The 27135-nt window shown below is 50.2% G+C and overlaps 1 protein-coding gene across 1 annotated transcript; it reads right to left on the reverse strand.

Moving 5' to 3' along the window:
- Rab20 (RAB20, member RAS oncogene family) lies at window positions 1-26016 on the reverse strand. Its single transcript, XM_052752762.1, has 2 exons — window positions 25441-26016; window positions 1-1005 (listed from the first exon to the last, which is right to left on the reverse strand). The coding sequence occupies exons 1-2, from the start codon at window positions 25610-25612 to the stop codon at window positions 476-478; spliced, it is 702 nt and encodes a 233-aa protein (XP_052608722.1). The 5' UTR covers window positions 25613-26016; the 3' UTR covers window positions 1-475.
- Window positions 26017-27135: the final 1119 nt, after the last annotated feature.

Consider the following 27135-nt stretch of genomic DNA (forward strand, 5'->3'; position numbering starts at 1 on the left):
TCAAATCCTTTTTAATAACGTGTAGCCTACCTGGCTTCACCCAGTATAAAAACAGCCATTCCTGATTTCTGTATAAATTAAACGTGGAGAATCGGCATCATAACACATCAAGTACAGTTATCAAACGGGAAGGCTGTAGATGAATCACAGAGAACAGACGCGGTGCAGGATGTAGTAACCAGTGACCGTGAGAGTTAAGCCCAATCCAAGGCAGGTCCCCAGACTGCAGGCTCCATGATGGTGGTTGACAGGCACAGGGCAGTAGACAAGGTGGCATCAGGCTGGCTCCACAGAGAGTTTCTGCAGAGGGTTTGAGTCCCACCTCCTGATACCCAAAGGTAGCTGGGTACCCTGGCCTGGATTAGCAGCTGGTGGTCATTTCCACGTACTGCCCTCTATACGCAGTGTTCTGTGAAACACTTCTGAGCCCGGTGGCTCCCACACACACCAGGTGACAGGAGGGAGACCTCGGCCATCAGGTGCAGCACTCAGATCTAGTCCGTTTGGGTGTTTTGCAGCTGGCTATATCCACAATCTGGGACGGCTCCTCAGCCCTCTGCTGGGCGATCATAGGCACCACCAGGTCAAACACGGTCTCGAACAGGAGGTCCACATTGTACCCAGTTTTGGCACTGGTCTCAAAGCACATCCGCTCGGCGGCTGGCATCTCCCTCTCATCCAGCATCTTGTACTTCAGGATCTTCTTGTAAAGGGCCATTGCATCCTCCGGCTGCACCTGCCTGGGTACCCTGGAGGAGACGCAGCTGCCTGCCTTCCCAGAGGCCTCTCCTTCCTTCTCCCCGCCCTCTGTGGCCCGCCCCATGGCCAGGTCCACTTTGTTTCCCACAATGGCAAACAAGCAGTTGTTGTTGGCTGTTTCTGTCAGGCCCAGGAACCTGTCCTCCAGCTCCAGCAGGCTTTGTGGGTGGTTCACGTCATATGTAAGGATGACGGCGGCCGCTCCCCGGCAGTACATGGAGCCCAGGCCATGGAACTGCTCCCGCCCTGGCAGGAAGCAAACAGAGAAAGACAGTTAGTCATCTCAGGATGCACCCACCACAACGCTGTGGGCAGGCTCCCCCACCTTGCTCCCCAGAGGATTTAGGATCCCAGGGCAGGGGACTGAGATACTAATGGCCAGATAAAGCGGGTCCAGGTGACCAATCAGGACTCCATGCCCTGCTAAAGCTGGCCCTGTGTCCAGTTAAAGCTGAGCTCTCCACCCCAGACACCAGAAGCAGTCCTCACACCGTCTCACCACCCAACACTGTCAGTATTCAGGACGAGGGACACACGGGTGCCTCCTGACCAGAGGGTGGTTGCCTGTTCTCACTTTAAAACAAGGTGCTTTGAGGACCTGAGTTCAAATCCCCACACTCACATAAAAAGCTACACGTAGTCAGGCATGGTGGGCATGCCTTTAATTCTCAGGAGCACTTGATAGGCAGTGTAGGGTACATCTATGGGAGTTCCAGGCTAGCATTGAGATCCTGCCTCCAAGAAAAAAAAGAAAAGAAAAAAAGCAAGCTAGCCAGACATGGCCACATGCATACCCATAAGCCTAGCCCTGAGGTGGGGAGAAAGACAGGAGAATTGCTGTAGCTCATAGCCACTAACCTAGCTCCAGATTCAGTGACAGACCCCATCTCAAGGGATAAAGATGGACAGTGCTAGAGTAGGGCACTGGATGCCCCATTCTGGCCTGTGTGTGAGCATGGGCCCACACACCTCTACAACACACACACACACACACACACACACAAGACAACTGTGCTTAAACACAAGCTGCCAGGACTGGAGAGATGCTTCGGTGGCCAGTAGCACTGGCTGCTCTTCCAGAGGACCTGGGTTCAATTCCCAGCACCCACACGATGGTTCACAACAGTCTGTAACTCCAGTTCCTGGGGATCTGATGCCCTCTTTCGTCCTCTGCACAAGTGATGCACAGACATTCGTGCAGGCAAAAAAACACCTATGCACATCAAATTTAAAAATTTAAAAACACAATACTGTCCACAGGGGTCTTCGTGTGTGTGTGTGTGTGTGTGTGTGTGTGTGTGTGTGTGTGTGTGTGTGTGTGTTTGTGTCAGTGTGTGTATGTCTGTCTGTCTGTGTGTATGTCTGTCTGTCTGTGTCTGTATGCATGTGTCTGTCTGTGTCTGTATGCATGTGTCTGTCTGTGTCTGTATGCATGTGTCTGTCTGTGTGTGTCTGTGTCTGTGTGCGTGTGTCTGTCTGTGTGTGTGTGTCTGTGTGCATGTGTGTGTCTGTGTGCGTGTGTCTGTCTGTGTGTGTGTCTGTGTGTGTGTGTGTGTGTGTGTGTGTGTGTGTGTGTGTGTGAGATACTGAGACTGTGACATAAGCACCCACCACTGAGCCACAGCCCCATCATGGGTCTCTAACAGTAACAGTCTGTGTCCCACTCTGAGATGTCACCAATCAAATCTGATTCTGAGGGAACTCAATGGTTGGTACTCATGTGGGTGAGGATCCAGCCCTCCACAGCTCAGGAGTGTTCTCACATCTGCAGCACATCTGCAGGGGCTTAGGAAGCAGCTGTGTGAGGGCAGGGAAAGCCACCGCACATGGCGCTCCACCCTCGATGTCACAAAGACCAGCAGTGAGCTGCAGAAGTGCTCCTGAGGATGTCTTCAGACAGGAAGTCTTCCATCCCACAGGCATCTATTGCAAACAGCATCACAACTGTAACCACCTCAAAGCCACAGTGGCTATTCCACAGATCTCGTTACTGTATGTATGGTTTGTGCATGGTTATTCCACCTGCCCACGGATCTCGTTACTGTATGTATGGTTTGTGCATGGCTATTCCACCTGCCGGTGATCTCGTTACCATGTGGTTTGTACTATCAACTTGACAGAATCTAGAATCATCTAGAGAAGGGCCTCTGGGCATGCCTGCATACATAAATATCATATTAATTGAGATGGGAAACCCCAGCTGCTGTGATGGGGCACTCCCTGGTTGGGATCCTGGACTGTGCAAATGGGGAGAGGGAGCTGGTCCCGACCACAAGCTTCACATTCGTGACTTCCCACCATGATGGACCGCATCTTGAGCTATGAACCTTCCTTACGTTGCTTCTGTCAGAGTATTTGATCACACTGGAAAAAAACCATGCTGACATTGAAATACACACCTATAAAAACAGGTTGCAATTGTACGGTTGTTTTTTGTTTGTTTGTTTTTAGACAGGGTCTCACCATGTGTGTATCCCTGGGCTTGCCTGGAGTTGCTATGCAGACCAGGCTGCCTTTGAACTCACCGAGATCCCGCTGCCTCTGCCTCCCATCACTACTTTGCCAAGGTTAATCATAATCTTAAAACACAGTAGTGTAGCCGGCAACCTGTCTGTAGCTAGTGCATTTAACTTATTATCTGAGGAAGGGTTGGGCCTATCCCACTGAGGTATCGAAGGGTTCTCAGACCCTTGTTTGGGCCGAGGGTTCCATGGACTCTGAAATGATGGTGTCCTGGGCCAGCTTTCCACTACGATTATTTTCAGCCAGATGGCAACAAACTGCAGCCCACCTTCAATCACTCTGAGATGGCTGCATTCTGACCCAGAGTACTTATGCCCAGCCAAACAAAGCTATCCTTTGAATGCATGGCTTTTGTCGCTCTACAGAGCTCACAACACTGACAAGACAGATCTTTGCCTACAACAGAAAAGCTCCCCCCAACACACACATGCATACACACACATAAATGTGCATGCACACACAAACACATGTGTATATACAATACACCCAAACACACACACAGGCACACACACAAATGTATACACAAACACGTGTGCAAATAAATACACACACACACACACCACGCATCTCTCAGCACAATCTTTCAAGATCATGAGGTTTCCAACAGTAAGAATGTTATCCGTTCAGCCACCAGATTTCACAAGAGTGTGGCCATAAGGACACAGAGTGGGGACATTCCACCAGCCCTGAAAGAATTTTTTTCAAGTCTCTATGACATAGTTCACTAAGGACAAAGAAAGAACTGTATTAACACCCACGCCCCAAATAGCTTTCTGTCCCAGATAAACTGATTTGAAGCTTGGTGTGGCAGCACACGCCTACAATCCCAGCGCTCAGAAAGCTGGAACCAGGAGTTTGTGACTTGCAGGCTCACCTGGGCTACACGGCAAGACTCTGTCCTGAAAAAAAAAAAGAATTTGCCTTTTGAAAAGTAAATAGTAATTACACAAAAATAAAGATGATAAATACTGAAGGAAATAGGAGACGTGAAACAAGAAACCCCGAATGCAGCAGAGCAGAGGCAAAGCATGGTCCTTGTCATAGTGTGACCAGCTATTCATGACGTCAGCAAATCAGACGCAGAACTCAGACCAGCTGACGAACTTCCCAGCTAGTCTTCATGCTCAAATCCGTAGCTCAGCTGGGCGGCGGCGGTGGTGGTGCACAACTTGAATCCCAGCACTCAGGAGGCAGAGGCGGGTGGATCTCTATGAGTTTGAGGCCAGCCTGGTCTATAAAGCAAGGCGCAGAACAGCCAGAGCTGTTACACAGAGAAACCCTGTCTTGAAAAAAACAAACAAAAAACCTGTAGCTCTTGGAGCTGCTAATGGGACACTGTCCATAACAAGATGGTCCCAACTGAAGGGCAGCAGGGACCGTGGAAGGAAGGACCCCAGGCATTGAGACAAGGCAGAGAAACTGGATGTCAAGAGGACTTTCCTTCTGTATTGGCTTTTCCAAACTCACTCTGTCTTCATCTGTAACATTATACATGTCCTGGAACTTGTACACAAGTCAGGCAGGTTTGAGCGGATTCTGAGGCCCTCCCTCTGGTAACACATGGGCATTTCACCCCCACTCCTCCCACACTGGGTTCCTGGGTCCTTCACCAAGGTGCTTGGCTTCCCTGAGAACCCAGTTAACATCACGGAACTACAGATAACGTGTCATGGCTCCTCCCAGAGGCACTGGCATTGGCAGCCAGCATCTGACTTTCTGGGAATTCCAAAATTTACACAGAAAGTCCCCGTGAGTTTGGCAAGCCTCTTAGCACTGAGTAAGTTACCCCATTGTTAAAATATGGAGTAGCACCTGTCGAGGGGTGGTTGAGAAAACAGGAATGAATTCATCCCTGTAAACACCTTAGCGCTGTGCCTAGCATGTGATCAATAAACCATGGATTTGACTCCTCCCACTCACCCCTCCTGAGTGCACACTCAGTCCTGCCCTAGCCTCTCCAGCCATACATCTGCAAACTGTCTCCCAGCCTTGCCAGTCACATGGGCAGTGACCCATGAATGACCTTCTCCCTAATCCTGGTGCTTCACTGACTGGCTGTTACCCCAGGGTTAAAAATCACCCGGAGGCAAACCAGGAGAAAACAGAAGTCAATGGCCTGCAATAACCCAGCTCAGCTACTGGGGCTCTGAAAAAAAGCCCAGTCTCTTTCTGCTACAGTCTCCAGTCTCCCCAAAGCCAAACAGCCTTTGAGTCCAAATGTCTGTGGTTTTTATTTCTATGTTCCAGATCACTGAATGCGTTGGTATGTCTAATAGAAATCATGCACAACCCTGCCCACATATTCTCACTGAGTGGGGGGTGGAGGGTGGCACTTTAAAAAAAAATACTGATACTCAGACCCTAGATCCACACAGACCAGGAGCTAGATGCACTGTGCACCCAGAACTGAGATCACTAATCTGGGTCCCATTACCCAGAACCATAGAAAATAAACACACTTTTAAAAAAAAAAGCTGCTGAAATGTAAAACTCAGATGAATGCTCTAAGTCCCAGGCAAACCCACAAAGAAAGGGGGAATCTGTTCAAGTGAGCGCTGCCACATGCGACCTCACAGCCCACTGGATGGGAGCTGGAAAAATACCCGTGATGGTGTGAGCAAGAAAGATAAAACAAAGGGGCGCTGGAGCAGAGGTGGGGACAGGGACAAAGGTCAGAGCCAAGAGCCCAGCAGCCTCGGAGACCTGCAGGACTCAGTCTGGGCAAGCCATGACATTAATTAATTAGCTACATTAAATTTTTTTTTTTTTTTAGTGAAATTAAGATGTCCCCAGTGTTTCCAAGTTCAACCCACAAATGCTTTACTGGAGAGATAATTTTAGCTTCTACTTTAAAAAGTCCAGTGAACTTTAGCCAACATTTATAGCCAGCCATAAACTACCTTCAACATACCAGATCTAGAACATTCCATCTGCATCTGTTTTTAAAGTATCTGAGGGAATGGCCCTGTGGAAGGCGCAGCTCTCCAGGGATGTCTTGCAAAAAACATGTAATGAAATCTTCACGCGACAAGGAAAAGGGGGCCCCATGTCTCCGTAGGTTCATGAGACGGGGCTGCCTGGGGCCCTGCTGTACATGGCTGCTGCCCACTACCTCCACGGCTGACAGTACACACAGAGTGTGGGGCAGCAAGTCAAGGGCTTGTAGTGCCACCAGCAGGCTTTATCTGAGGCTCTTCCATTCACCAGGGCTTTTCTAAGGAAACAATATCGACGGGCATGGTGGTGCACACCTTAAATCCCATCACTCCGGAGGCAGAGGCATGCAGAGCTCTGTGAGTTCAAAGCCAGCTGGTCTACTCCATGAGCTTAGGCTATCCAAGACTATGCAGAGAGATCCTGTCTCCAAAAATAAACAGTCAGGACCATGGATGACACCCTGTACAAGCCACCCCAGGCAGGCCACAGGTCAGGGTTTGGGTCCAACAATGTCTGGCTGTCCCTCTGACAATGTCTCAGATGAGACAAACACACTGGGACCTTCTGCAACTTAGTATTCTGGCTCAGGAAGCCCCCCGGAGGCTCCCAGAGCATCAGCCCAGACAGAAATCCAGACATCCTCTTTGGATGTCTCAACCTACTGTGCTTTCCCTGGGGGGAAGGGCCTAACACTACGGGAGGGATGTTTGGCTTCCTAGGAGCTGTGCCCTCAGGAATAAGGATGCATTTACTGTTAAGGTTCCCCAAGAAGTATAGAGTGGTCTCAGCAGCCAGTCTTTCTGATACATCATCTCTCGACCACCCACCAAGGTCCATTCCCAACACAACACACAGAGACACAGCCTCAGAGAGCTGCAGTTCCAAGGGTGACCAGAAGGGTCCATGACACCTCACCAGGACCTGCACATACTGGGTCTGATGCCCTGTAACGACCATGCACCCAGGAAGAGGCCTGACTTTTCAAACACTAGAAGTAGCATTCTGCCCCTGTGGTGGTTTGAACAAGAACAGCCCCCACAGGCTCATATCTCTGGATGCTTAGTCACCAGGGAGTGGAACTGTTTGAAAAGATTAGAAGGATTAGGAGTTGTGGCCTGGAATTGAGGAAGTGTGCCATTGAGGTGTGAGCTTTGAGGTTTCAAAAGCCCACACCAGGCCCAATGTCTGTGTTTCTCTCTTCCCCTTTGGATCGGGATGTAAAGCTCCAAGTTACTGCTCCAGCACCATGCATGCCTGCATGCTGCCACGCTCCCCGCCATAATGATAATGGACTAAACCTCTGAAACTGTAAGCCAGCCCCCCAATTAAATGCTTTATTTTATGCAAGTTGACTTGATGCTGATGTTTCTTCACAGCCACACAACAGGGACTAAGACAGATCCCCACTGACCACTTCCCCATTTTCAGTCCCTTCTTGACCCGCTGGCCTAGCCGGTGGTTTCTGCTGAAAATCCAACGGTGGAAATCCCCTGCAGCGCACACAGCCTCCCTTCAGCCTTCAAAGTATGAGAGGCCATTGAGACACTGGTGACCGCCAGGGTTCAACACAAGGGCCTACAATGGAATCAGCAGCCGGCCTCAAGTCTGGGACCATCCTTCACACCTAAAGGCTTGGGGTGATGGAGACTGTAGCAAGGAAGGCTTTGCTGGTTTTTAAGTGACTTCCTCCTCCTTTCTTATCTTTTTAACATATGTCCCAAGAGAAAGGGAATTTTCTACAAGGGAAATCCAAAGTCACTTCCCCATGCTCGTCCCCAGGACCCACATATAGGGTCTAACAGGGAAATAAAGTTAGGGTCTGGAGAGTTTTCTGAATTATCCAAAGGTCCTAAATCCTATTCCAAGTGTCCATAGAAAAGAAAATCATGTGACCCTGGAGTGACTCAGTCACTGGTCAGGAAGCCTCTATGCCAGCAGTTCTCAACCTGTGGATCACGACCCCTTTGGGGGTTAGAATGACCCTTTCACAGGGGTTGCATAGCAGATATTTACATTTCGATTCATAACGGCAGCAAAATTACAGTTATAAATAACAATGAAAAATAACTATGGTTGGGGGTCACTACAACATGAGAACTGTATTGAAGAGTCACAGTGTTAGGAACCACTGCTCTACACCTTGCTCAGACTGTCACAGTTATCTCCAGCATCCAACACCTTCCAAGCCACCTGCAGCAGGAACCCCAGCTTCCTGCACCCTCATGTCATCTGGGTGGTGGCTCTCAGCTGGGGCTGGATGTCAGACCGCTGTGACGTGTCTGACAGACACAGCAGGTGCTCGGTTGCCTGAGTGAGCACATAAATCTGAATCTCTGGGGAGAAGGCTGGACCTAAGTCCTGTAGGTCACACAGATGACCCTGTCTCAGTACTGCCTGCCCAGACACTCACCAGCAAACCATCAAAAGCCACCCTCCAGGCCACCTGCACCAGAACCAGATCAGCTGGTTCAAAGGCTGGGAGGCCGCCCGGCTCCCTGCCTCACCTCAACACTGGCCCAGCCCAGGGGGCCTTCCCAGGTGACCAGATTCATTCTCAACATGACTCTGAGTCCCCAAACCCAGACCTCCCACAGTCAGCTCACTCCCTATGTACCGGCATCCTGTCAGCCCTGTGAAGCCCCGCTCCAAGGCCAATGGCAGCATCTCTGGCCTGACATCAAAGTCCCCCACACTGCCCCTTTCCAGCCTGGCCCTCAACTTCCCCCTATTACTCCTTCGTGGCCTAACCCTCCACTTCCCCAGCAGGACCCCCTCCACCATCTGTCCATAAAACCATGTCCTTCCCCAAATGCTCTCAGCCGTCTCTTGGTCTCCTCCACCTCCAGAGTCCTCTGACCCCTTAAGCCTGAATCATCAGTGCTTGCTTGTCCTTTCCTGGGCACTATGGCTGGTCATACTACAGCATACTAAAAATGGTTTTGTTACTGCTGTTTGCTTGTTTTGGTTTTGGTTGTTTGGTTTTTCTAGACAGGGTTTCTCTGTGTACAACAGCCCTGGCTGTCCGGGAACTCACTCTGTAGACCAGGCTGGCCTCGAACTCTCAGAGATCCACCTGCGTCTACCTCCTGAGCACTGGGATTAAAGGTGTGTGCCACCATACTCAGCTTACAAATGGGTTTTAAATGGATTCCTCTTATTTTTAATCACTGGATGATGACCAGCACCCTCCAGCAACAGCAACAAAAGAGCCATTCCCCTGTGAAATATTTCTAATAGCCACATTTAAAAAGTTAAAAAGGGGAGGGCTGGGGATGGTTCAGCCAGCAAAGCATTTACTCTACAAACATGAGCCCTGAGTCTGATCCTCAGAACTCAGGTATAAAATAAAGGCCAGGATGCGATGGGAGACAGGGAGATCCCGGAGCTTGCTGGCAGCCTAGCCGACTCCAAGCTCCATGTCAGTGAGAGTCAGATACAAGGAGATCCACATCCTGAGGAAGGATACACGTGAGGTTGACCTCCATATACAAATGCATGCACATGCACACACACAAACACACACGAATACACATGTATGTACACACACTATAAAATTATAGGTAATGTTTAATACTGTATTTTATTTAACCAACATAGCTACATCTTCACATCACTATACAGTCCACAGAGAGCGACTGAGACAGTGTCCCCTGTCTGGACCACTTCTAAATTCGGGTGTATATTTTACACTATTCAACATCACCACCATTCAGTTTACACATGACATAGCTATGTTTAAGCAACACAGATGTAGTCGGATTCTCTGAGGCAGAGGCCATCTGTACCTGTTCAACCTGTGTGGTGGCTAGGACCCAGGATACAGGGGATGCTCTATCATCACGGGAAGGAGACCGTGAAGGAGAAAAACAGTACCAGCATCTTCTTATTGACCTTCACAGCCACCAGTCAAGTGCCAATCAAGCCTGTATCTTGTCCCTCTTCTTGATCACAAGCCAAGCCACAGCTGCCAGCAATCCCAGCTGCCTGAATCTAACTGCCCAGTCTGCCCCAGTATCTCAAATCCCAGCCCTTCCCCTCAGCAACTACTAAGTCTTCATGGGTAACCAGGAACCCTCTCCCCATGCCCTGGGCACAGGCATTCTGATGGGAAGCCAGAGGAGGTCAAGTGGGTCTCTGACCAGCTGACCATACACTGTTCTTGGCCCCAGAGGGGAAGTGGCACTTAGGACACTACGGCCTCTCAGAAGCCTGACCCAGAGTTCTAACTTTCACTTCCATCTTGAAAGGTGAGCACGCGGCCAGGGGAACACCACTCATGTTCAAAAATAGGTAAATTTACTCCACAGTTGCTAATGTGGGTTCAGCTGTGCCCCCAAAAGGCAACCCAAGTCCTCATCCCCACCCTGTGTCTGTGACCTTATCTGGAAACAGAGGAGACTAGCTAAGGTAGGGTCACCCTGGAGGGTGCCCAGTGCTCATCAGGCTGTGAGCCATGGCCACGGGAGTAGAGAAGGCACAGGGTCGGACAGACAGAGGTACAGCCAGATCTGGGGAGCAGGACTGTGGGGATCCCCCAGATGGAGGAGACGGTTGGTTTCTGCCCTGCAGTGCAGCCAGCCACCGGCACCTGAACTTCAGACATCCAACCTCCGGAATTTCAAGAGGGTAAGTTTCTATTGTGGTAAGCCACAGAGTGTGCGAGACTGGCCGAAACAGCCCTGGGGGACTCAGGCCCAGACTGGAGGCCGCCACCCTTCGCCCTCACCAGGAAATCAGAAACCATGAAGCGATCAAAACTCACAGTTCCTTTTCCTTGGTGTCCCCACAATGTACAAGGGTCAGAAGGGCAAGAGGCATTCTCCTTCCTCCCAACCCAGCCACTCCTTGTCCTGCCCTCAGCATCAAGACAAGCCAATCACGAACTTCAGTGGACGAGGAGAAGTCCGTAGAGCAGATCAGATGACACTGGACTTGCGTCACAAAACCCAAACACCACCCCTGAACCAGGTCAGCAAAGTCACTCACTTCCTGAGCACGAGACTTACTCGAGGACAGAGATTCCCAGAGACACCACCACATCTGGCTTTGTTTCTCAACCTTAAACCCAATCCAAGGCCACCGGCCAGCGCCGGAACGACCTTCGCCCTCCCGTCTGACTGTGTGAGAAATGAATAGCCAAGTGCGGCTCTTTATCACTCTTGACAAACACTGGAAGGCGAGGTGTAAGCCCGAAAAGCTGCCCACGAGAGGCTAAGGACCTACCTGCCAAAGCAGGCCTCCCAGGCTGCGTGGGGGAGGGGCAGATGTCCTGCCCAGAACCACAGAACCTAGGACGTAAGAGCCTGTGAAGGAGTGCCAGGCCACGGTCACAGGAGCCACTGTCCACATAGACAGCAGAACGGGTGACAGCCGGAGTTCAGGTCCCTGCCCCTCATACCACGTACACTGTCAACCTCAGGTCCTACTCTCGGAAATGTTGGGGAAACAGATGTCAGCATATAGGATACTGGTGGCCACTAGGGAGTGTCTCTGTCAGTAAAGGGCTTGATGCACAGGCAAGAAGACCTGAGTTCGGATCCCCTGGGGCGCGGCTAAAAAGCAAGGGACGGCAGTGTGCTTCTGTAAACCTGGCACGGAGAGAGGAGGGGGGCAGATCCCTGGGGCCCCGCTAGCCAGCCGGCCTAGCCAAAACAGTGAGCTCCTCCACGTTTAGGGAGAGACCCTGCCTCAAAAACTAAGATAGGTAACCGTTGAGGAGGACATCCTACATCAGCCTCACACAACCACACAGCACACGCACATCTACACACATAAAAAATAATAAAAGAACGCTGGTATGTCATAGTCTAAGGAAATAATGAACTAGGCAGATCCAAAAAGCCACTGAAGCGTAAGGAATGATGAGCATGGCTCCTTCCGTCATTGCGGCTTCCTCGCAGGGGACATGCACAGAAGTGCAGGTGAACTGTTCTCAGACAGGCATATAATGCCGTACACACTGGAGACAAAACGAAAATGCGATTCACAGGATTGCGTTTCCTGCTCTGTGGGAACATATGCTGAATCAGTCGGAAATGCCTGACCACAGTCACCCAAACGCAGCACGTGAAAAGGTGAACCACAGCTAGCTACTTCTTTTTTTTTTTTTTTTTTTTTTTGGTTTTTCAAGACAGGGTTTCTTTGTGTAGCTTTGGTGCCTATCCTGGATCTCGCTCTGTAGTCCAGCCTGGCCTCGAACTCACAGAGATCCGCCTGCCTTTGCCTCCCAAGTGCTGGTATTAAAGGCATGTGCCACCACCGCCCGACCTCCACAGCTACTTCTAACCACTGTAATCACAGAAGGCAAGGTGACAGAGAGAACTCTGGGGGCAGAGTCGGTGTCACAGTTAAACACGCCAGGGTATTCTCACCCAGCTCATCAGTGCCATCTGAGTGGCTTGTTTGGTCACCTGAAGGACAAGCAGAAAGAAAGCACATGGTCCACAGAGATGACAATTCACAGAAGTTGATGCCATAGCTGGGGCTTTCCAGTGAGGTGCTGGGAGAACACTCAGGTGGTCTGATAGCGACCAGAGCTGAAATCACAGATCTTATGAAGCAAGAATTTACTGAGAGAAACCCAATAACACCAAATGATACAAAGAAAAGAGACGTTCTTCTACAACCAGAAAAATACACTTACGTAACAGACTTAGCTGTGAAGACAAAGGTACCCACAGAACCCCCAGAAAGCCACCCTCCGGATCTCTTTTTCCTTCAATAGACACTGTGCGGCCTGTTGGCGACTGATTCTCAAAGGCGATTAACAAATAAAAATCCAATCGCTTGCAAAGTCTGCTTGTTAAAGCAGGAAGCTAAAGTCTGCTTCAAACAAGTTTTAACTTGCTTCAAAGTCAAGACCGGACCACAAGAACCACATTAAAAGTCTAAAGGGGCTTTCTTGAAATACGTTATTCAGAAGCGCTCTGGTGGGGCACAGTACTGCAGACGTCCCGCTAAGGTCTTGGCTGAATGGAAGAGTTCCTTCCTTCTCCCTCCGAGAAACATGTGGTGGGGGACAAGCAGCCTGTTCAGCTCTTTCTCGGGAAACAGGACTTGACAGTCACCTGTCACTTAGGCAGCAGGAGGGGTGTGCTCTGGCAACCATCGACAGACAGGGCAACATCAGAAACACCTAGGCTGGGATGATTCAGAGTTCGAGGCCAGCCTGGGCTACATAGCAAGAGAAAGAGAAAAGGCAGGGAGAGGAAATTCTTCTGCAGGTGTTAGAGAACCACATGTGCAGACCTAGAAGAAAACAATTTTAACAGTTTCCTTCAGAAAAAAAAAATGTAACATTCTTAGATCATCCATAATCGAGTGTTTTATCAGAACTGATTATCATGTTAAAATATAACGACATAACAATGTATGCAGAAGTCAAATTCTAAAACAGACACCTAAAGCTGTCAGATTCATTGTGATAGAGGGTAGAATGGTCCATGCCAGGGGCTAGAGAGAGGGCACGGGAGGCAGCAAGGAGAAGTACATTTTCAGAAGATTGAAATGTTCTGCCCATGACCTTGGGCTATACAGGGAAATCATGCCCGGTACTGGGCACCTAGGTAACTTCTCAGGGCTAGTGAGGCCATGACCTCAGGAAGGAATCTACTGCCATCACTTTGCTAGACCAGCCTAACTCCTGAGGACACTCTAAAGTTTATCGTTATACCCACAGACAAGTGTAGCCACAATCCCTCATTTGAAAAAGGCTCTCCAGCCAGGTGATGGTGGCGCACGCCTCTAATCCCAGCACTCGGGAGGCAGAGACAGGCGGATCTCTGTGAGTTCAAGGCCAGCCTGGTCTACAAAATAAGTTCCAGGACAGGCACCAAAACTACACAGAGAAACCTTGTCTCAAAAAACCAAAAAAAAAAAAAAAAAAAGGAAAGGAAGAAAGAAAAAGACTCCCCTTATAGCAGACAGAGACCATCCCAGAAAACTACAGCTGGACACAATGCCGAGATCAACGGACCATGGGGAGCCCAGCCCGCAACAGATACATCTACATCACAGCTCCTGCATCTATGGCTGAAGGAATATCACAGACTAGACGACAGAAAAATTGTAAGAGCCAGAATACCGGGAAGCCTGCTGGGAAACACTCTTCTCCTAGAATTGGCTGTATAAACAGGACAGAACAGTGGCGATGTCAATGGACACGTTAACATGGAAGGGAGAAAACTTCTCAAAGAACTACAGTCAGCTACTGACTGCTGGGAGAAGGAGAATTAGCCTCTCTCAGGGATGAACCACCTCACCAGTTGTCCAAAGCTTGAAACCATATGCACTCAGACAACAAACAGACTCGGTGGGTTGTATTTACACGTATTTGGGCACGGGCACACATAGATATGTAACAAATATAATCAAAGAAAAAGGGCTATCTGTGGTGGTATTGTGCTCCCCAAAATATTGTGCATCCTAATAAATTTATCTGGGGTCAGAGAACAGACAGCCACTAGATACAGAGGCTAGAAAATGGTGGCACTCAGGCCTTTAATCCTAGCATTCCAGAGAAAGAAATCCCTCTGGATCTCTGTGAGTTCAAGGACATATTGGAAACAGTCAAGCATGGTGACACACGCCTTTAATACCAGAAAGCCAGCCTTTAATCCCAGGGAGTGGTGGTAGAAAGCAGGAAGATATATGAGGATCCGGGAGGTGAGGTAGCTGTGGCTTGTTCTAGCTCCCTGATCTTCCAGTGTTCACCCCAATAACTGGCCTCAGGTTTGATTTTATTAATAAGAACTTTTAAGATTCCTGCTACAGCTATCAACTTGAGTGGGGAGAACACGGGAGGTGTTCGAGGGAAGCTAGCTGGGAGGGCATTGCCAGAAGAGAGGGAGAAGGATGTGATGTCATTCTGTTTCAATTGAAAAAAAAAATTTTTTTTTTTTTTTAAAGAAAGCATTGCATGGGAAAGAGTGAGGGATAGTTTGCAGAAATCTTTAAGTGTTTTATAAGGGATTACGTTATGGGCTCCAACTGACCCCAACCGATGACCCAGATAACAAACAGTACTGCAAAAATATGGCTATCAAGTTGATTTATGTTGGATATTTGTTATAGGAGGTTGCTTTAAAATCTGCTGGCTGTTTTCAACAATCACCACAGCGCGCGCGCACACACACACACTTGCACACACGCGTGCGCGCACGCATTATTCTGGGTCAAGGGCATGGAAGAGTATATAACTGAAGATTGAAGCTATGCATTCTAAGCTAAGCTATGTTTACAGTCTAGGCTGTAAACATTAAGACTGCGTGGGAAATCCAAGGCAGGTGAGGTTGGTTGCTACACACTTCTGTTAAAGGCAGGTTAAGTTCATAGGCTAGGCAGGGGTGTGGTAATGCAAGCCTTTAATCCCAGCATTCAAGACGCAAAGGCAGGTGGATCTCTGGGAGTTAGAGGCTAGCCTGATCTACACAGTGAGACCCTGTCTTCAAAAAAAAAAAAAAAAGAAAGAAAGAAAAAGAGAGGGGGAGAGGGAGGAAAGTACACAGGCTGACTACACAGCAGGATATCATGTGACCTTGAGTTCTATAAGTGACCTTGAGTCATATTGCTAACTTGGCTGCGAGGGCCGAGAAAGGTCTCTGTCTCTGATGGTAGGAGGCACTTTCATAAAAATGGTATCAGCTACAGCTAACCCGAGTTAATCAGATTTGAAATTAATTAAGTTTGGAATGTGTTTTGCAATCTCCGTAGGAAACGTGGCTGGCTAAGTAAGCCATAGGTCACCAGCTCTGGAAGATGGAAACGTGTCCTCACTCAGTCTGGAGCAACGGCCAGTGCAGACACAGCACAAATGCAGCCGTGGTCTCCCTGCTCGGCAAAGTGCCGCCTATGCAGGGAACTTCCATAGGAAGGCCTCCCTGTGCTCTTTAGTTAGATCTGATCTCGTTTTCCTGTTTATTTTATTTATGTGTGTGCATGTGTGGCTGCCAGAGAAGGGTCTCAGACATCTCCCTCCATTCATCTCTACCTATCTACTCCTTTGAACAGGGTCTCCCACCAAACCTGGAGCTTGCTGGTTTCCGGCCAAGCTGGCAGCCCAACAGTCCAGCCTTCTGTCTTCGCCTCCACTCTTACCCCAGCACCGGTGTGAAAGGCAAGGAGCGCACAGGCATGCCAGGCTTTTTATTTGGGTCCCAGGGATCCAAACTCAGGTCCTCAGACTTGTAAAGCAAGTGTCCTTCCCCCCCCCCCCCCCCCCCCCCCCCCCCCCACCCCGCCCCACAGAGCCATCTCAGCAGCCTCTGGTGGTTTTTGCTTGAAGACCACACAAAAAGTAAAGAGAACAAGCCCCAGAACAGTGTGGAGGAGCTTTCCCTTACGTCTTCACCTCAGTTCCTGGTCCCACGTCCGTGGATTTTTGTGGAAAGAATGAGAAGTGGCCAGGTTCCTATTCCTGCACAGGGACATTTCCCGATATCACTGAAGAAGAGATTGCCCCTTCCCCTTTGTTAAAAATCAACTGACCACCAGTGCGTGAGTTTATTCTGGCCTCCTGCCACGTCCATCAGTCAGTGCGTCTGTGCTTAGGCTTGTTGGTTCCTATTTATGGTCTATTTTCAGGTGAAGTAGTGTGAAGTCCCTGGTGTCTTGGTCTGATGACTTTGGCTATTCTGGATCTTTGGAGTTCCACAGAAGTTTGGGGGAGAAGGGGGATTTTTTGCTCTGCTTTTGTTAAAAAATAGCACTAGAATTGAATCTGTAGATCATTTTCAGCATAGACATTTACCCATAGTCTCACAATGCATGGACATGTGAGCTCCTTCCAGGTATTTCTTTCTTCAGTTTCTGTCATCAGTACTTCAGTTTTATGTCACAGCTTGTCCTAGTTAAGGTTTCTATTGCTGTGAAGAGACACCATGACCACGGCAACTCTTATAAAGAAAACATTTAACTGGGGTGGCTCGCTTACAGTTTCAGAGGTTCAGTCCATTATCATCATGGCGGGGAGCATGGCAGCGTGCAGGCAGACATGGTGCTGGAGAAGGAGCTGAGAGTCCTACATCTTGCAGGCAACAGGAAGTCGACAGAAACACTGGGCAGTACCCTGAGCATAGGAAAGCTCAAAGCCCGCCCCCACAGTGACACACTTCCTCCAACAAGGCTGTACCCACTCCAACAAAGTCACACCTCCTAATAGCGCCACTCCCTGTGAGATTATGGGGACCAATCACTTTCCAACTACCACACAGCTCTTTCACCTCCTTGACTGAATCTATTTCCAGTATCTGACTTATTTTTAATGCTATTTTAAAACAATTGCTGTCTTATTTTTCAGATAGTTCATTGTTGGCATACAGAAATGTGGCCCTCCTTTGTGAGTGGATTTGTGTCAGGTCCAAAAGAAACTGGGGACAAACGGCTAACTATCCTGCCTGTTAGAATACCAAAGCAGATGTTTTCCTCCAAGCACACTCAGGACCTGTGGCGCCTCTTAACCTGCCCCCTACCCTGACCCTCTCCAGCCCACGGGCTTCACTTCCTTTCCCCCAGGTTCTCATTCCTAGTAATCCTGACATTTCCGCCGCATGCTCTCTTGGTTCTCTCTCTCTCTCTCTCTCTCTCTCTCTCTCTCTCTCTCTCTCTCTCTCTCTCTGACCCTACTCCTCTCATGGCCTAGTTCACTCTGCTGTCCATGTTCGGTCCTCTACATTCTCTCCCTGCTCTGGACTCTTCCAGAGGCCTCTGGCTGTACTCTCCCTCCTATCTACAATAAAAACCTTCCCCAGCCATACCTCGGAGTGCTCATGTCCCCATTCCACTCAGTTCGGTGTCCTGAAACTTTACTGTGGGAGTCTGTCGTCTCTAACTGGTTTTGTAACCATTACACTTTTCTCTGTACACAAAAGCATGGTGTCTGCAGACTCAAGACCATTTCACTTCTTCCTTTCCAGTGTGAATGCCTATTTTCTTCCTTGCCTTGTTGCTCTGACCAGCACGCCTAGCATTATCTTGAATAGAGCCCTTCTTAGAGAAAAGCTTGCAGCTTTTAGTTGCATACGTTCCCACCAGGCAATGAGGCAAGACTGCGCTATGGCCAAGCTCCTCCCCCAGAGTGTAGCCCAGGGTCCATGTGCAGCTGTGAGTGACAGACAGCTCCCTGCCTGTGTCCACTCAGGGCAACAGTCATTCCAGGAGAGCTGGGAGCCCGTGGCCTCCCGAGCAGTTACAAAGCCCCACAGCTGCTCCTTCAGCTGCTGCTTGAGTGAAGCACATCACGGCTTGAGTGAAGCACATCACGTCCCACCCCTAGGCACTGGACACTCCTGACTGCTCTCAGTCTTTGGGACAGGGATGGAAGTGTGTGCTGTTACCCAGACAGCCCTTCATGCCTCGCCCCTGGCTCAGCTTGTAAGCCAGGTGTCTACAAGCAGCACATCCTGAACTCTGACAGAGGACTAAGACGATGTGCTTCTGTCTCCAGGACCCCATGCACCAGGAGTTGGCTGCACAACAGTCTTCAGCCAGAATGAGACTTCAGCCACTCAAAAGTGCTCGTCAACTGGGAAGAGCATATGACAGGAGAGAAGAGTGCTGAGGTATTGTAACACATTCCTCCAGTTATTAAGTGGCCACCTTAGTATACCGTCATGCCCTTCCAGCTCACGGAAGTGACATGCTCATGACACACTGTGCGGTGATGTGCACGAGCAGGTACGGGTCATGAACACAAATACTGAGCAGCTCTTCCTTCCACTCTCTCCTGAGTATGTTGTCATCCTGGGAAGGGAACGACAGGGGTTGGTGATTCAGTCCACAAACCCTGGAGCAGTTCACCAGGCTCCGATTCCAGCTCAGTCACTTCCTCACTGTGTAAACTCCCCGTGCATATGAATCTTGCTGCAGCTTGCCAGGGCCCTTGAAAGGCTAAGAGGGAGACTGATGTGACATTGTATCAGCCTTGCAAGACTGTAGTGAAGAAGATACTCCATGCAGACAAAATATCCATGCACATTAAATAATTTTAACTAAAGAAGAAAACTGAGCCACAACATACAAAAGTGGTGCCTTAGCCAGGCAAGTTCGGGGACAGTGTCAACACTCTTTGTGACACATGTTTCTTCTAGACAATAGGAGTAGAATTGTAGATTAAGTGACACCACGCCTAGGCTCTCCGAGCATTATATAAAAACACCCTGAGGAACTGTATTTCATGTTTGCTAATTTAATTCCACTTAGGCCAGTAGCTTTTCAAGAAAATGCCCCATTTGGAAAGTTTCCAGGCTCAAGTGTTTCAATAAAATTCTAACAATCTGGGGCTGGCAAGATGACTCTGTAGGTGTGCAAGGCTGAGGATCTACGTTCCATCCCCAGAGGCCACCGCAGCACAAAGAGAGAAACAACACCACAAAATCATCCGCTGACCTGCATATGCACATTGTGACATGCATGTGCCTGTCTATACATACACGTGTATGTGTGTGTGTGTGTGTGTGTACATGAGCAACAAGTATAATCATAAATTTGTTTGTTTTAATTCTAGTTGTCTCTGAGTATTCCACAAAATGTGTGTGGTAAATACACCTCAATTTTCAAAACTAAAGGAAAGAGCAAACACATCTAACTCTTTGTTTCCTGAAATCCGTGGATTCCATTTCTGTGCATACTTACAGGAGGAGAGAGAAAACGGTGAACAAGGACTAGTCACAAAGTCCTCTGAGTCTGGAGTCAGGACACCCTGCCCAGCAGTTATAGAATATTCAAATTACAAAAGCTTCAGGCTCTGAGGAAATCACATTGACCTTCAAAATAGTCTTTTACCGGGTCACAAAAGGTACCCTCACTGCCTGACGGCTCGGAGATTCCAAAGCAGCCGTGACAGCGTTTGCCAGAAGTTACACTGTAACAAAGCGGAAAATACAACCTGAAGCCTGCCCCAGGGGAGCAGAAGCTGACAGGGTGGGGTACCTCCTATCCCCGACGGCAGCCCACCTGAAAAGTTTTCACAAGGATAGAAGAGGTAGAGGGTAGAATGAAGACTGATTGCTATTCAGCCAACCTCAACTTGACAAGGAGAGATCCTGGAGAACAGGACCCTCAATCACAGGGTTCCAGGAAGACTCCATCAGCCACAGCTGGCTTCCAGAACAGAAGACAAAAAGGAGTCAGGAGCCATGGAAGCCTCCAGCAGCTGAAGCAGCAAAGAGAAGGGATTCCTTCTTGAAGGAACAACACTGCTGTCATTTGGACTGTAGCCGGCTGAGGACTGCTGACTTCCGGACCAGGAGACGATAACACACAAAGTTTCTACTAGCTCGAGCAGCAAACCAAATAAACACTAGCCCTAGAGATGCCCATGATGGAGGTGGGATGCCACTGTGGCATATGTGAAGTGGCCCAGATGTGCCACGGGCAGAGAGAGGTCAGGAGTTTGTGGGCAGTGAAGAACTGGCCTGGACTGCCTAGAATGGCTTCAGAAACGGGCTGTGGCAAGTTCATGGGTGGGGAGGCGGAGGGAAGCAAGCCCTCAATCACCTTAGGCTTCCAGAAGCCGCATGATGGGGATCAGTGGAAAGACAATGCCTCAGGCTCTGCTGGTGAAGTCTCCTGAGTGAGGTAACCCAAACCCAGAAGGACAAACATGGTATGTACTCACTCATAAGTGGATTCTAGATATAAAGCAAAGAACAATCAGACTGCAACCCACAGAACCAGGGGGGCTACATAGCAGGGGGGATCCTAGGATGACTGTGGTTTAGAATAAGTTTTGGTTTTAACTCAATTACTGGGCAAGCCTCAATGAAACATTTCACAATTAGGATAAGAATTTATACTGTATCAAGCTGATAATAGAAAAATAAATTTTAAAAAGTGGGAAAAAAAAAGTCTCCTGGAAAGAAATGTTAGAGGAACTGGGAGGAAAGAGACATGGTCTCAGGAAACTGATTTGTGTCTGTAGCTGTGTGGGAGGCAAAGTCTTCAGGTGATGAAACTGAGCACCTTCCAAGCAAAGGCTGGAGGTGTGGCCTGGCTCTCCCTGACATCTGTATTAAAGCGTGGAAGAAAAAGACAGAGGGAGGTACTACCATCAGAAAAGTGATAGTGTGAGGCTTTCTCAGTGGCCTGGACCACAGGGAGTGTTGACACCCACTGTCGGGAATGTCTGCTGTGCCCTGGGTGTGTAGGACAACCTTCTGTTAGCATGTCAAAGGACCGAAAGGCCAGAGCATCCAGCGACAGAGGGCTCTTTGAAGAGAGCAGGCTGTGGGCATCAAGCTCTCACTCCCCACCTACCTGCATCCTGTTGATCCACCACACAAGCAAAAGCCATCTGCTCTCTGCTCTCTCCCAAGACCCCAGCTCCCATCCCAGCAGCAGTGCCAACACCACCACCAGGACAGGGAGAAGACACAGGGGCTGAGCATGGAGGAAGGAACAGGACCCAGGTCTGAGCTGGGGCTCTGAGTTGCTTTCCTAACCTCATCTCCAAGGGTCAGGCACTGGGGTGGGGAGGACTTTGAGGCTGCAGCCAAAAAGGGTTAGGACAAACACCTGAGGAGTGTCCAGCCTGTAGGGGTCTGTACAGGCACCTAGGCCACTTTCTCATACTATTGTATTGCCTTCAAAATAACAGTCTGACCGGGTGGTGGCGGTGGCGCAGGACTTTAATCCCAGCACTTGAGAGGCAGAGGAAGGCAGATCTCTGTGAGTTCGAGGCCAGCCTGGTCTACAGAGAGAGATCCAGAACAGGCTCCAAAGCTACAAAGAGAAACCCTGTCTCGGGGGAAAAAAAAAACCAAAACAAAAAACAAAAAAACCAATAGTCTGAGCTGGGTGAGAAACTCATGTCTTGATTTTCTCTTCTGGACTCTGAAGTGCCAAGACCAGCAACAGAGTTGCCTGTTGTTGCTAAAGTTCTTTCCTCCTTCCTCTCAGGTTCCAAGGACAACCCAGGGCATGAGTCCATAAAAGTTCACTCTAGGGAACCAATTAGGTTTCCGGGCTTCCTTACAGAGCTTAGGTGAGTATGACCTACAGGGGTGTGGTGTTCCACCCCAAAATAGTTGTACTGGAAAGTCTTTACTAGGCAGAGATGAGGACTTCCCCATAGTCTCGTTGATGGGACCCCCCCTCCCCTATTTCCTTCCTTGCCTATATATACTCTAGCCCATCTGGAGACCAGGTAAAGCAGACTTTCATACACAGGTGTCAGGGAGCAGCTGGATATGCGGGTGAGGGTCCCATGGCCCTCCCACCCCCCACTATGAGGGCATGTTAGTCAACAAGCCCATTGCTGTGGAATAATCCTTCTGTAGACTGTGTAAACTACACCGTGATTAGTTTAATAAGAAGCTGACCCGGCGGGGGGTGGGGGGACAGGCGGATCTCTGTGAGTTCCAGGCCAGCCTGGTCTACAGAGCGAGATCCAGGACAGGCACCAAATTTACACGGAGAAACCCTGTCTCAGGGAAAAAAAAAAAAAAAGGAAGCTAACCAGCCAATAGCTGAATAGGGTAAGGTTGGGTGGGAAAACCAGACTAAGGACACTGGGAAGAAGAGCAGAGTCGTCAGAGGAGCCACCGGTAAGACACAGAGAGGAAACAGGATGTACAAGATGAAAGACAGGTAACGCCATGTGACAGAATGTAGATTAACATAGATGGGTTAATTAAGTTGTAAGAGCTAGTTAGTAATAAGCCTGAGCTATTGACCGACCATTTATAATTCATATTAAGTCTCCATGCCGATTATTTGAGAACTGGCGGGCGGGAAAGAAAAGTCCACCTACAGCCCATGAGATGATCTTCTAGAAGCAGGCACAACTGGATGGCCCCAAGATGGCAGCTGTTTAGCCTGTTCAGTCCCCTGCTGTGCACAGGTCTGGGCCAGAAACAGAATTTAGCACATGGATGATGCTTGGCTTCTATTTGCTAGTGGCAGGTAACACCACCACTCTGATCATGGCAGTTTTGTGTCCTGGCCTGACCACACCACAAAGGGTGAGTGCCCCCTCTCGCTACCAGACCATTTGGGAAAGGTGTGTGAGTAACCAGAGCATAATGGGGGAATGCCTGTACCCAGACAGACAGGTCTGTCCCCTGTGAGCCTGCCACTGGGCTACCTCTGAAACTAAGAGAATAAGATGCCTAATGAGGGGGCTGGAGAGTTGGCTTAGTGGTTAAGAGCACTGACTGTTCTTCCAGAGGTCCCGAGTTCAATTCCCAGTACCCACATGGCAGCTAACAACTGTCTGTAACTCCAGTTCCAGGGAATCTGACACCTTCAAACCAATGCACATAAAATAAATTAAAAAAAAAAAAAAAAAAAAGATGCCTAATGAGCCAGCAAGCCCCTCCCTCCATCCCCAGCCACACCCAGCACCGGCAAGCTCCAGGTGCCAAACCCTTTGGCTTTGAGTGAACAGTCAAGAGCCAAACACAAAGTCTGACCAGCTGCTGTGGTTCTGACTTAGTCCCAAAGCCCTCACAGGTGTGTACCGACACCACCCATGTACCTGTCACCAAAAGCAGCATGGAGCTGGAGAGCGAGTCTTGGTCAGCCTTAGTTATGTAAATTATGCTAAAAGTCAACTGGGGAAGGGTCAGAGACTTTAACTGGTTACCCCAAACAGACTCCTGAACAGCAACCACTGACCCTCTTCCCTGATCCCTCCGGGTGACCGGCAGCCCAGAAGTCACTGGCAAAGTAGGCACAAAGTTGGTGACATGGGCCCCTGTTGATTCTGTACCTCGGTCCCCCTGGTATGTGTGCACAGACGTCAGGAATGTGGAGAAGGGGCACGGCCACCCCGCCTTGCTCCAGCGTCATCTGACTTCACACTTGGGGTTCCAGGAACAGAAAAGCAGCCGCGGAGGCCAGGAAATGAGTTGAGCTGCCACCACCCCCACTCAGGGGACCAGCAAAGTCTCAGGATATCACATCAGCAGTGTTACAAAATCCTCTGGTAACCAAGATTCCGGATGCATCACATCCTTGGCCCGACCAAGAAAGTGGCTCCGCCCACCAAAGTGAACCAGCTACTTCATGCCCTGCACGGACACAGAAACCTTATGCTGTGGCCACACACCTGTGTCTAATCCAGGAACATCAAGAGATGTGGGGAAAAGCTGACCAATTCTGCTTTCTCCCCCTATAAACCAAGGGCAGCAGGCAAGCCTGTTAAACCCAGCAAAGAGGCGGAGTTCTGTCCAAGACTGGGGAAGGAGATAATGGACTGACAGGTCTTGATTCTCAGAGATTGCATTCAGGGGTGCTCAGTGGGAGGCAGGTGGAGAGCCTGAGAATAATCAGAGGCCTCGCCTGTAACCTGGAGTGAAGGCCAGAGTCAGAGGAGAGGACACAGAAAGTAGGAACCAGTGCACTCCCCACGATGGCTAAGGAAGGAACAGGAAGAGCAGGAAGGAGGACACCGAGAAGGCGCCCCAGACCGGCACTAATTCAGTTTCCATCACAGAATGCATTACTATCCGACAGACTGATATGCTCAAGCCGCTAGTCAGAGATTAGAAGAAGCAAGACTTCTGAGTACATCAGAACTTGGAGTTTCAGACATCGGAAACCTCACTCCATGAAAACTATACCGCACTATTTCCGGATTTGTTTGTTTGTTTTTGTTCACTTAAAGTATCTTACTTATTACGGAAAAGGAAGAAAACACAAAACAAACCAGGACTAAGCTGTGAAGTCCCAGACGAAGATGAACCGCTGAAAAATCTACGAACAGTACACGCACTAAAAATAATTCACTACCTATCTTAAAAATGCCAGTACAGGAAGCTGCTATTCCACCCACATGACTTGCGCACCAGCCAAGACCCAGCAGTGGGTAAATAACCCTGAGTTGCAGAGGCAGGCGATTCCAGCTCTACTCCCCAGTCGACTTACATCCAGGGGGGCCGGTCCAACCCTCTCTGCCTCAGTTTCCTCGTTCATAAAGGGGCCAGTAATAGCAGCGCGAGGCACACCAAAGCTGCCAGGCACACCAAAGGAAGGTACCCTGAGGAGGCACTAAAACGCCTAAGATGCGGAGTCGTGCGGACCAGGGATCTCTCCCAGGATAACCTGGATCTGGGCGAAGACGCACAGGGTGGGCTGAACTGGAGAGTTTCCCAATCAGCAAGGAGGGACAAGTGGGGGCAGAGGGACAGTGAAGGCCACAACCCGAGGTGGAGACGTCGCGTCTGTGGGGAGACAACTCCTCGGCCCCGCGGAGCCCTGAAGACAGCCTGTCCCCGCCCTCACCTGCGGTGTCCCATATGGAGATGTTGAAGGAACGCCACTGCTTCAGGTAGAAGGCGCCGCCCACGGTGCTGACCGTGTCCGGGAAGCGACGCTCCATGTAGCGCTGAAGCAGAGACGTCTTACCCACGTTCATGTCCCCCAGCAGCACGATCTTCCCGTCCGGCTTCCGCATGGTCGCGGAGGAGGTGGCTCCTGCGCCCCTCGGCCACCCGCCCAGGACGCCAGGGGTTGCGGACCCCGAGCTCCCAGGGACCCCGGACTCTAGTGGCCGGGACCTGAGGTCGGGACGCGCTGAAGTGCCAAAGAGGAAGCGCGCACAGGCTTTGCGGGCGAGTGTGAACTCAGCCCTGCGACCCACGTGGGGTTCCCGGCCACCACGCCCCCGGTCCCGCCCCCAGCCTTCTTTCCAAGCCCCTTCCCCAGTGCCCCAACACCTCTACCACGCCCCTATCCCTCCCCATCCCTCCTCCCTTAAATTCCCCTGCTAAACCTCAGCCCCACGCCCACCCCTCCCCATTCTTCCCCGTTCCTTCTTACGCAAACTCCATCCCGCGTCCCTGCAATCCCAAATCCCGGCTTCATTCCCCTCCCCGACTCAAAGCCCTGGCCCTTGCCCACCCAGACCCCACGCCTTCCCATCCCTCCTCCTCCAAGCCCCTCTCCAGCCCCGCCCCCCACCCTCTTTCCTGGAACCCCTCTCCCTGGCCCGGAGCACGCCACGCCCCCTCACGCTTGCCTACTCGTTCCCCCACCCCCGCCCCGCTCTTGCAGGATCACGGTAACGCTCAACCCTCACCCTTGGAAGGCTTGTGTGCCGCCAAGCTTGGAGCCTAGGACCTGGGACCGAAGGTGAAAGTTCCAGAGCACCTTCCTTCCGACACTCGCGTTCCTCATCAGCCCGGGTTGGCGCAGAGCGGCGCAGGAGCTGGTGACCGTGGCTCAGCGGGCGATGTGTGTGTCTGGTCCCAGGACCCGCGGCTCTGTTTCGCTTCTCCGCCCTTGCCCGGCGCTCCTCGGTACACCGTGGTTGCAGCCACACAGGGGACCCTGGAGAGTTTATGCGGCTGGGAAGGTCCCTTGGAAGATTGCTGAGGTTGAGGGCGGACACGGAGGGGGCTAGGGCACTGGGAGATACCTGCTAGGTGGGTTTGCTTTTTACTTCTGCAAGAAATCTTTCGTGCTGCAATAGAGGGCAGTTGCTGTTCAGGAAAACTTGACTGTATTTGCAGTGGCTGCTAGCGAAGACTTTCCTCCCTCCTATTACAGAGAACCCTTGAAATGCGTTCAAAATCCTTCCTCCTGTGGCTCCAGCCTTCAGGGAGGCGGAGGAGTTACCCTGGGACAGGTAAAGCCCAGCAGGTCCTGTTTCCTGAAAGGAGAGACGACACTCCTAGGAGTTACTCCCTCTGCAGATATGAGGTTCCACTGAGACCAGAAGGCAAAGCCGCAGGCACCCTGCCCACTGCGCTGAGGACCAGCGCTCTTGAGAATGTGGTGGAAAGGTAGATTCTGAGGCTTGGAAAGCACACCAGCTCGTGAAACCCGCTCCCTCTGAGCCCCAGGCTCTTGCTAGCCACCCCGCCTCTCCCCTATCCTCCCAGTGGAATTTAAGTTAGTTCTAATTTGTTGAGGGTTTGTTGCAGGAAAGTTACAGGGCCAGGCTGGGGCAGTAACCAGACGCCTGGGGCTAAGGGA

Source organism: Peromyscus californicus, unplaced genomic scaffold, assembly GCF_007827085.1.
Source record: "Peromyscus californicus insignis strain IS unplaced genomic scaffold, ASM782708v3 Scaffold_23__1_contigs__length_62951481, whole genome shotgun sequence".
Taxonomy (NCBI): domain Eukaryota; kingdom Metazoa; phylum Chordata; class Mammalia; order Rodentia; family Cricetidae; genus Peromyscus; species Peromyscus californicus.

Bases quoted from the DNA above. Each gene is read 5' to 3' on its own strand.
- Rab20 (XM_052752762.1), bottom strand. From the start codon at position 25,612: ATGCGGAAGCCGGACGGGAAGATCGTGCTGCTGGGGGACATGAACGTG. The intron at 1,006-25,440 runs GTGAGGGCGGGG...GCTTCCTGCCAG, and splicing joins CTCCATATGGGACACCGCAG to GGCGGGAGCAGTTCCATGGC.